This window comes from Coregonus clupeaformis, chromosome 31, assembly GCF_020615455.1.
Source record: "Coregonus clupeaformis isolate EN_2021a chromosome 31, ASM2061545v1, whole genome shotgun sequence".
Classification (NCBI taxonomy): Eukaryota; Metazoa; Chordata; class Actinopteri; order Salmoniformes; family Salmonidae; genus Coregonus; species Coregonus clupeaformis.
The window spans coordinates 10,815,294-10,825,735 of NC_059222.1; the positions used below are offsets into that span (position 1 = coordinate 10,815,294).

The window sequence follows — 10,442 nt, forward strand, 5'->3', positions numbered from 1 at the left end:
CAGAGAAAAGTGTTTTGGGTTTATTGTTAAAGATACTCAATAAGAGAAATTGTTTCTTGTCATAATCCTATTCTTTTTGTTTTCGAGACTTTTAGTTAGTCTCGAAGGGGGGAAATATGTAGTGTATTAAGATTATGACTTTGATAAGGTTTTAAGTGGAACCTGAGAGGATGTTTATTTAGAAGAAAGGGAGCCGTTTTTAGGGTGAAGCCCCATAGAAGACAGGGGATTGGACAGTAGAGGGAGCAACCCATATTTTGGGGAATATTATAAATACTGGGTTTGAACAAAGAACGTTAGAGCGGCCATTGCAATTTGGGAAACACTGCTCTCCGGGTGATCTAGACATCTGTACACTTATGCTGAAATCTTGTGATATGAATAAAACTTATGATCAAAGTTCAGTATAAGCGGACTCCTTTGTTTAACAGCATCATTAGCAACATTGACTCGACACTACAACTCAACATCAAAACTCAAAAGAACAGACAATGACTCTTCTGTTTCACCACTCACGCCACCCTGTCTGCGTCGCACCAAACGACGAGCATCACAAACACCGGGAATCTTCCCCTTCAGTTGGTCAACTTTTACATTTACTGCTACCCCAGTAATCACTCCTTTCAATGGCACCCTTTTCTTGAGCGGAAAACAATTCACATCTCTTGCCCCCGTTCATTTAACACGGAGCACCTGCTCCCTCTGACGAGCAGAAACACAAACAATTATTACAAAACCACTTCTGGTTACCCTCATCAATTCCACAGCACCCAACTCTGTTTTCACCCACCCTGAAACGACAAATGGATCAGCCAAAAGACAAGGTTCCACCTTTTCCTAAAACTTAACTCCTACTGTCACAGACTCATCTTTATCCTGACCCTTGGACTCCAAGAACTTCACCACACCTACCACCTCCTATACTTCACCCTCATTCACTTCCATTTCAGCTACTGTCTTCAGCTCACTCTGCTTATACTTTCTACCATTCTTCTTTAACAAACCATCTCCCTTTTTTCACAATTTTTTACAGACTCAATCTCACCCTCTTCCCCCCCCCTCTCTCTTAGACCTCCTCTGCCTCTCTTTTCCCCTCCATTCCTCCTCCGTATTCCAAGTATATGTCTCCTTATGATAATACAGCGCTTCTCCTGACATACATCTTGTTCTTGCCTTCTCAAGGGACGCCATTTAACCAGCTGTCACAATCTCCGTACAATCAGCACGAACCCCTCAGGATGTAACGCTCAACAGTGCATCCCACAGAGCGCATCTTGATGTTCTTCTTTATCAATAGCTACCACAACGCTTTTCCATTTCAAATAAGCGCGCTCTTCCAACCACCATCGATGGGCACTTGTTACGCTCACTCTCCTGAGCTCGCCACTCCCTTCAGGCTTCTTCTTCTTCTTCTTCTTTTTTGGACTTTATATAGCGGTTGGCAACCAACTTTAAGGTGCATTAACACAATCAACTGGACTGGAGTGTGGACCTCAGTTCATCTTTCAATCACCCACGTGGGTATATGCTCCTAAAAACCAATGAGGAGATGGGAGAGGCAGGACTTGCAGCGCGTTGAGCGTCACAAATAGAACCGAGTTATATTTTAGCTCCTGGCCACGCAGACGCTCGTAGAAGCGCGCGAGCAGTGTGGGTGCAATGATTGAATAACATGTATGTAAACATTAATTTTTCAACGCTCGCGCATGCGACCGGTGCGGTGTGGTCAGCATGTAATGCGAGCGGTGTGGACTTTGTTGCGTTTATAGAGCAAGTTATAAATTGCACTAGACAAACTAATACAAAATAAAAGAAGCTAGACATCATTGTGAAGGCAGCCAATAGATTTCTGGATTTCCTGAACTTTACAGCCGAAATGTTACAGGGAGTACTGAATTAAGAGGTCCCCCCCTCCCAGCTTCCTGAGCGTGTGTAGGAATCTGAATAGACATATAAATCCGACTGAAGGAGTACAGTTCTTGGGTTTGAAATTCAGGGTAGTAGCGTGCATTTGGTGAGTGTTTTTGGTCATTGTTAATTCAAAACATATTTGAATATTATATGATTTACTACCCCGTACAGTAGGTGGCACAATACACCTTATGAGTGTAGTCTGCCAATAAACCTCAAAGAAGAAGAAGAGACACGCAGCGTCTAGTCAATATTTCAAAATCATGGCAACATTCATGGAACGACTGGCTTTCCTTCAAAAAGTAGGTGGTATTTACAAATATAAAAACGTGCAAATAACATTTTGATATAATGTGTATATGTCACGTTTTAGGGGTACAGTAAATCGTTTTGTATATCCCATTACGAACCACTGTTTACTGTACAATCACAGCAGCCTAGCTAACGTTAGGATGCTAGCACACCATAAGACTGGCACAACGCTCTTAACCACTAAGGTAGCTTAGTGGTCATCATATGTCGTATGTCATCATCAGACTAGACTTGTACCAGACTTGAGCTCTACAGTCCGTTGATATTATTTATTCCCACAGTATATCACACTGGACCCACCCTGTTTGTTATAAAGCCAAAAATGATGATATGACATGACGGCAATACTTGCTAAATGTTATATTCTGGGGTATACCTGTTGGCCAATCCATGCCTGATGATCTCTCTCCCTCACAGGTTCCCACTCTGATGAAAGCAACAGCAGATGATGAATCGCCTTGTCCTGGCTACCTCTTTGAAGAAATCGGAAGTATCCTTTTAACCCCATCACCTCCCACTGTATGATGATACACTGTTCTGATATGAAAGATCATTTCGCAAGATTCACCTCTTTTCAATGTCAACCCAAAGACTGTAAAGTTTGCACCCTTTACCGTCCTGGCCCTGCAGAAATCTCCCAGGAGTCCACTGGGTGTGGTCAGTGCCTGTTGGAGTACCTGTTGGAGAGGCTGCAGGTAGAATCCTGCCATGTCAAAATAAAGGTGAGCTCAGCTAGCCAGGTTAGCAGGCTTTCACCTGCATTAAGAAGCCCCCAAACACTGAATTTGACCATGGTTTGTTAACTGAGGCTGAAGAGGAATCATGTAGAAGAATGCAGCTCATCTTCACCATAAATGATGTAATCTATTAATCTGTTCCTCCTGTGCCTTATCCCTCTTCCCTTTCCATCGTTTCTGTCCTTCCAGGTTCTGAAGATCTTCGTCCATCTCTGTGGCCACGGATCACCTCACTTGCTGACGGAACTTAGACGGAATTCCACCTTCATCCAGCAGGCCTCAGGTGAGATGATGAACATGCCGATAATGATATGACCACTAACACATCTCACTGTCTCCATTTCATCTGTCTCTTTATGACAGCAGGATTTCAGAGAGCTATGAGTGTTATACTGAATCTGCGTTTTCCCCTTCAGTTTACAGTGGTCCCCCTGACCCCATCCATGGCACTGCTCTGTATCAGAAAGTGAGGGCCACAGCACAGGTGAGCCAAGATAATGATAGAGAATGTCTAAGCCAATCACTATCCCTCTTTGTATCTCACACACACACACAATGCTAATCCTGTGTTTATCTGTCTCCAGGATATAGCCAGGTTACTTTTCACAGACACAGCCTCTCCCCAGAGCAGCTTGTCTCCATGCCAACTAGCCATGCCCAACATGGGTGAGTACATTATATTGTTGTTATTGCATGTTCTGCATGTCTACCTTACATTTACATGTTAGTCATTTAGCAGATGCTTATCCAGAGTGATTTACAGTTAGTGCATTCACCTTAAGATAGCTAGGTGGGACAACCACACATCTCAGTCATAGTAAGTACATTTTTCCTCAATAAAGTACAGTGGGGAAAAAAAGTATTTAGTCAGCCACCAATTGTGCAAGTTCTCCCACTTAAAAAGATGAGAGAGGCCTGTAATTTTCATCATAGGTACACGTCAACTATGACAGACAAAATGAGATTATTTTTTCCAGAAAATCACATTGTAGGATTTTTAATGAATTTATTTGCAAATAATGGTGGAAAATAAGTATTTGGTCAATAACAAAAGTTTCTCAATACTTTGTTATATACCCTTTGTTGGCAATGACACAGGTCAAACGTTTTCTGTAAGTCTTCACAAGGTTTTCACACACTGTTGCTGGTATTTTGGCCCATTCCTCCATGCAGATCTCCTCTAGAGCAGTGATGTTTTGGGGCTGTCGCTGGGCAACACAGACTTTCAACTCCTCCAAAGATTTTCTATGGGGTTGAGATCTGGAGACTGGCTAGGCCACTCCAGGACCTTGAAATGCTTCTTACGAAGCCACTCCTTCGTTGCCCGGGCGGTGTGTTTGGGATCATTGTCATGCTGAAAGACCCAGCCACATTTCATCTTCAATGCCCTTGCTGATGGAAGGAGGTTTTCACTCAAAATCTCACGATACATGGCCCCATTCATTCTTTCCTTTACACGGATCAGTCGTCCTGGTCCCTTTGCAGAAAAAACAGCCCCAAAGCATGAAGTTTCCACCCCCATGCTTCACAGTAGGTATGGTGTTCTTTGGATGCAACTCAGCATTCTTTGTCCTCCAAACACGACGAGTTGAGTTTTTACCAAAAAGTTCTATTTTGGTTTCATCTGACCATATGACATTCTCCCAATCCTCTTCTGGATCATCCAAATGCACTCTAGCAAACTTCAGACGGGCCTGGACATGTACTGGCTTAAGCAGTGGGACACGTCTTGCACTGCAGGATTTGAGTCCCCTGGCGGCGTAGTGTGTTACTGATGGTAGGCTTTGTTACTTTGGTCCCAGCTCTCTGCAGGTCATTCACTAGGTCCCCCGTGTGGTTCTGGGATTTTTGCTCACCGTTCTTGTGATCATTTTGACCCCACGGGGTGAGATCTTGCATGGAGCCCCAGATCGAGGGAGATTATCAGTGGTCTTGTATGTCTTCCATTTCCTAATAATTGCTCCCACAGTTGATTTCTTCAAACCAAGCTGCTTACCTATTGCAGATTCAGTCTTCCCAGCCTGGTGCAGGTCTACATTTTTGTTTCTGGTGTCCTTTGACAGCTCTTTGGTCTTAGCCATAGTGGAGTTTGGAGTGTGACTGTTTGAGGTTGTGGACAGGTGTCTTTTATACTGATAACAAGTTCAAACAGGTGCCATTAATACAGGTAACGAGTGGAGGACAGAGGAGCCTCTTAAAGAAGAAGTTACAGGTCTGTGAGAGCCAGAAATCTTGCTTGTTTGTAGGTGACCAAATACTTATTTTCCACCATAATTTGCAAATAAACTCATTAAAAATCCTACAATGTGATTTTCTGGATTTTTTTCTTCTCAATTTGTCTGTCATAGTTGACATGTACCTATGATGAAAATACAGGCCTATCTCATCTTTTTAAGTGGGAGAACTTGCACAATTGGTGGCTGACTAAATTATTCCCCCCCCCACTGTAGCTATCAGCAATGTCAGAGCTAGTAAGGGGGATAAAAAAGTCAAGTGGGGGGGTGAGGAGGTGGTGCGAGGGGGGTGCTGTGGGATTAGTTAAGATGCTCTTTGAAGAGGTAGGGTTTCAGATGTTTTTGGAAGATGGGTAGGGACAATGGTTCCACCATTCGGATGCCAGGACAGAGAAGAGCTTGGACTGGGCACTCCCGTAGGGGTGGGAGGGCCAAGAGACCAGAGGTGGCAGAACGAAGTGCTAGGGTTTAGGGTTTGAACATAGCCTGAAGGTAGGGAGGGGCAGTTCCTCTTGCTGCTCCGTAGGCAAGTACCATGGTCTTGTAGTGGATGCAGGCTTTGACTGGAAGCCAGTGGAGTCTGCGGAGGAGCGGGATGACATGGGAGAACTTGGGAAGATTGAATACCAGGCAGGCTGCAGCGTTCCGGATAATTTGCAGGGGTTTGATGGCACAAGCGGGGAGCCCAGCCAATAGCGAGTTGCAGTAGTGCAGACGGGAGATGACAAGTGCCTGGATTAGGACCTGCGCCACTTCCTGTGTGAGGTAGGGTCGTACTCTATAGATGTTGTAGAGCATGAACCTGCAGGAGCAAGTCACTGCTTTGATGTTTGCAGAGAATGACAGGGTGTTGTCCAGGGTCACGCCAAGGTTCTTTGCACTCTGGGAGGGGGACACCGTTTGAGTTGTCAACAGTGATAGAGAGGACTTGGAGCGGGCAGGCCTTCCCCGGGAGGAAGAGCAGCTCTTTCTTGTTGAGCTTGAGGTGGTGGGCCGACATCCAAGCTGAGATATCTGCTAGGCACGCAGAGATGCGTGTCTCCACCTGGGTGTCAGAAGGGAAGAAAGAGAAACGTAGTTGAGTGTCATCCGCATAGCAATGATAGGAGACACCATGTGAGGATATGACGGAGCCGAGTGACTTGGTGTATTTAGAGAAGAGGAGAGGGCCTAGAACCGAGCCCTGGGGCACACACTATCTCTGCCCTAATACTGCTACTAATGACAGACCTCTGGCTACTGAATTGATTACAATCAAGTTAACCCAATCCTCCTGACAGAGAGATTGAGGAAGAAAAATGGAGGGAGGATGGAGGAGAAGAGATGAAGCAGGGAGGAGTGAGGGAGAGGAAGAGACGGGGGGGAAGAGGGAGTGGATCGGAAGAGAGAGTGGAGAAAGGGACAATGGTTGTCTTTGATGGCTAAGGTCTAGGTTCGCTATTTCCTTCCAGGCATCGGGTCGGAGTCTGCCCATGGATCCAGAATGCAGGGGTTTGGATACTGCCCAGGGAAGAAGATAACAAGTAGGTGATAGCGACAAGGCCGCCATTTTGGTTTCATGTGGCTCAGTGGCCCTTTTCGAATACATTTCAAATGCACCCAGTCAAATCCATGTCCTGTCTGTCTCTTATATTGCTTTCTGTTTCCGGCAGGTGGCGAGACCCTGATGGACAAGATCCACAAGGCTACTGAGTTTGTGGCCAGTGCCGTCCTGCCCCCGACGGAACAACAGGGTATCCGTCTCCATGACAACCACTACCGGGCGGTGGTGGCACCCTCAGACCCTGTAGAGGTGGCAGTGCCAGCATGTGCCTACACTGTGCCTCCTCACAGACCCAAAGGTGAGAGAGGTTTGTTGGTGTTTTTAAATTGGCTGTTATATTGCGGTTAGATCATGTGGTCCTCTGTAGCTCAGCTGGTAGAGCACGGCGCTTGTAACGCCAAGGTAGTGGGTTCGATCCCCGGGACCACCCATACACAAAAAAAAAAATTATGCACGCATGACTGTAAGTCGCTTTGGATAAAAGCGTCTGCTAAATGGCATATTATTATTATTATTATTAGGCTGTTATTACATATGGCCAGTTCCTTCTCTCTCTTCCACCTCTCAGTTTCCCAGTGGTGTCCAGGGCAGGTGGGCGGGGGCTGGGAGGAGATTGACAGTGGCCATAGCTCCCCCCACAACTCCTCTCAGGGGAACGTTGACCACAGCCAGGCCTCGGGGGGTGGGAGCAGCAAGTCATGTGGCACCGGGAGCCAATCGGGAGCCAGTAGGGAGAGCTCCGGGGACCTTTCAGAACGGTGAGTCCAAAAATATATTAAATGATATAGTAAGTCTTCACCGTCAAAATACGAAATGAGTCAACCATGCCGAGTCTCCTTTTTTCTTCCTATATCCATCTTTCTCTGTCAGGGTGGAGGCCATGCAGTTAGGGGACTGTGGCCAGGAGATGGCACTAATCAGCAGAATGACTGAGGGCTCCAAGGTCTTCCTGTCCAGAAAGGAGAGCCAGCACTTCATCAAGGAGTTAGTACCGACCAATAGATTGCATCTTATTAGAACATTCAACCTTTATTCCTCTCTACCTTCACCTTGATTTTTGTCCAGTGTTTTTTGGATATGTTTTAATTCCCTCTCCTCTGTCCCCAGGTGTTCCACTCTGAACTGTGAGGTGGTGGTGGAGTTGCTCTCTCGCAGACTGCATGACCCGTCACAAATTGTCCAGATGGTACAGTCAATTGACTGTTGGAATATGCTGCTATTTTGACCAGGTTTTTCTTGAAAAAATAAACATAAAATCTCAAACATCAAATGTGTGTGAATGTGCTGTTTCCCTCGTCCCCCCAGAGGGCTCTGTGTGCTGTGGCCTGTCTCATGATCTCTGATCTGCTGTCTCTGGAGCAAATCTTCGGGGCGACCCAGAGGAGGCTGGCCCATCTGAGTGAGGGACCCCCAGGGGCTGTAGCCAACAAGGCCACCAAGGTAACACATAATAACAATCTAGTTATTACCTTTTATAATATTAAATAAGGTAACACCAGAGAGGGAGCATGGGAGTAGCCTTGGTGTTAAAATCTAAGATGATGATCTACGATGATGGTTGACTGAGCACATATTTAGTTTTGCATTGTAAAGAAGAATGGTTTTGCCTTTCAGATCCTTCGTCAGTTTGAGGCTCTGATGGGCCAGCCAATCAGTGGTGCCAGACGTAATGTAGCAGCAGCCAGTAGTGTTCTTTCCTCCTCCTCTGAAAAAAAGCCCCCTACTCTCACAAGTCCCGCACTTCTACTGCCAACACACCCATGTGACATCACGGTCCTTAACCGTCACAGAGTGAGGGACCCTGAGCCCTTACGTGGGAGTCGAACTCACCCCCCTCCCCTACCTGACCTGGGCTGGGCCCAAAGAGATACATCTGAGAGGTTACTAAATGACAACCATGATGATGAGGAGGAGAGGTCTGCTACTCAGGATGAAGAATTTGTGGAAAGTCAGACTGGGTTCAGGACTGGTGAGACCCAGCTCACCTCAGATCTTACAGTTAAAGACCCAGAGCTCCAGACAGAGAGGGACCCCATCCGAGTCATGCACCCCCAGACCGAGCAGCCCTGTGGGGGCAGACTCTCTTTGTTCAGTGGCATGGAGCTGGTGACCAGAGGGAAGTCTGTGTGCCCATCAACCCTTACAGAGAGGAATGGAGACATGCAGCCTGAGGCGGAAAATAGAGACAGGAGGGAACGTTTGAGTGTTGAAACGGAGAGCTTTACCCCTACAAACACACCGCTACTCTGTCTCGAGGACAACAGTGATACAACTCCCAGGTGCGACCTCATGCCCACCAGCAGTCAATCAGCCTCAGCCTTTTCTTTCCTTGACCTCTGACCTCGAACACTGAACAGTAATGGTTAGGATAATGTCACCATAAGTATCTCTGCTCTAAAACAAAGACTATACTGTTTGTCAAGGGAGCCCAGTCCACAGTGTTCACTGGTTTGTAGTGAGCTCTGAGTTGTAATCTTAACTTCAGATCCACAATAATCCCCAAAGGGAAAAAACCTCTACACAGAATGCCTGCAGTATGTTCAGTTTGCAGAGTTATGTTTTGCAAAAGTGGAGGTAATTTTCATGCGCTAGTTCAGGTTATTCAGAACAGTTGCTTTGACTCAGGTCGTTCAAAATATCATTTGGTTTGGATTTTGCACTTCAAGGATTTTATGTTACAGAGTAACAGTTCTCTGTCACTTGGTGCACTTATTACTACCGCAAATATAAACATTGTATGTGTTATTTCACCAGTGTTTTAGTTCTCCTGTTGAATAGGAATGGGACTGGTTGTAGAGTGTGTAGTGAAGTAATATTTTATATATACCTCACATGCGACTCATAATAAAACTAAGCAATTAGCCTATTAAAATGTTTCTGACTCCATAAAGATAATTAAAATATACAAGCAAGCATTAGGCAATGAGTTGACTAGCAGGAATTGGTTTGATAATTGTCTATATCAAAGGCAGATATTTAATCATACAAGGCATAAAGCTTTACAAGCATTACAAGGCATTATTCCAAGCATATAGATTCTAAGGTTAACTTACAAGACAAAGCATGAACAAAGAGATGCCTAGAGGCCTAGGAAATGAGAATGGTCATACAACCTTCCTCCATGGATTGGAGACAGGATAAGAGAGAACAAAGACATTTAATTAAATGTATCACATTGAAGGTGTAACTCTTTCAACCCAAAACCAACCACCATTGATCAATCAAACGATACCAAGTTTACAATAACCTGACCACCAAGGCCCAATCTCCACAGGGTGTTACAGCATCTAAAGGCTTGTGTGGGGGATGAGACCAATGTAAATAACACAGAATTCCTGAGAGGATATTAAAAACCCTTTGCATAGAGTAATTTAGAGTTAACCCTGTACAGATATACAAGTTACCACAGAGATCATACATACATATATACAGTGCATTCGATATGTTGCACCTAAAGGACTCTCAGACCATGAGAAACAAGATTCTCTGATGTGATGAAACTCTTTGGTCTGAATGCCAAGCGTCACGTCTGGAGGAAACCTGGCACCATCCCTACAGTTTAGCATGGTGGTGGCATCATGTTTTTCAGAGGCAGGGACTGGGAGACTAGTCAGGATCGAAGGAAAGATGAACGGAGCAAAGTACAGAGAGATCCTTGATGAAAACCTGCTCCAGAGCGCTCAGGACCTCAGACTGGGGCAAAGG

General features: G+C 45.4%; 1 protein-coding gene across 1 annotated transcript; it reads left to right on the forward strand.

The window, feature by feature from the left end:
* Positions 1 to 2,137: 2,137 nt before the first annotated feature.
* LOC121547534 (AP-4 complex accessory subunit Tepsin) lies at positions 2,138 to 10,201 on the forward strand. The gene is made up of 13 exons (XM_045209781.1): positions 2,138 to 2,213; positions 2,641 to 2,713; positions 2,854 to 2,945; positions 3,150 to 3,243; positions 3,377 to 3,444; positions 3,545 to 3,626; positions 6,646 to 6,717; positions 6,847 to 7,035; positions 7,306 to 7,495; positions 7,608 to 7,721; positions 7,845 to 7,923; positions 8,043 to 8,177; positions 8,352 to 10,201. Exons 1-13 carry the CDS (start codon positions 2,175 to 2,177, stop codon positions 9,075 to 9,077), a joined length of 1,953 nt encoding a protein of 650 aa, XP_045065716.1. The 5' UTR covers positions 2,138 to 2,174; the 3' UTR covers positions 9,078 to 10,201.
* The last annotated feature ends 241 nt before the right edge of the window (positions 10,202 to 10,442 follow it).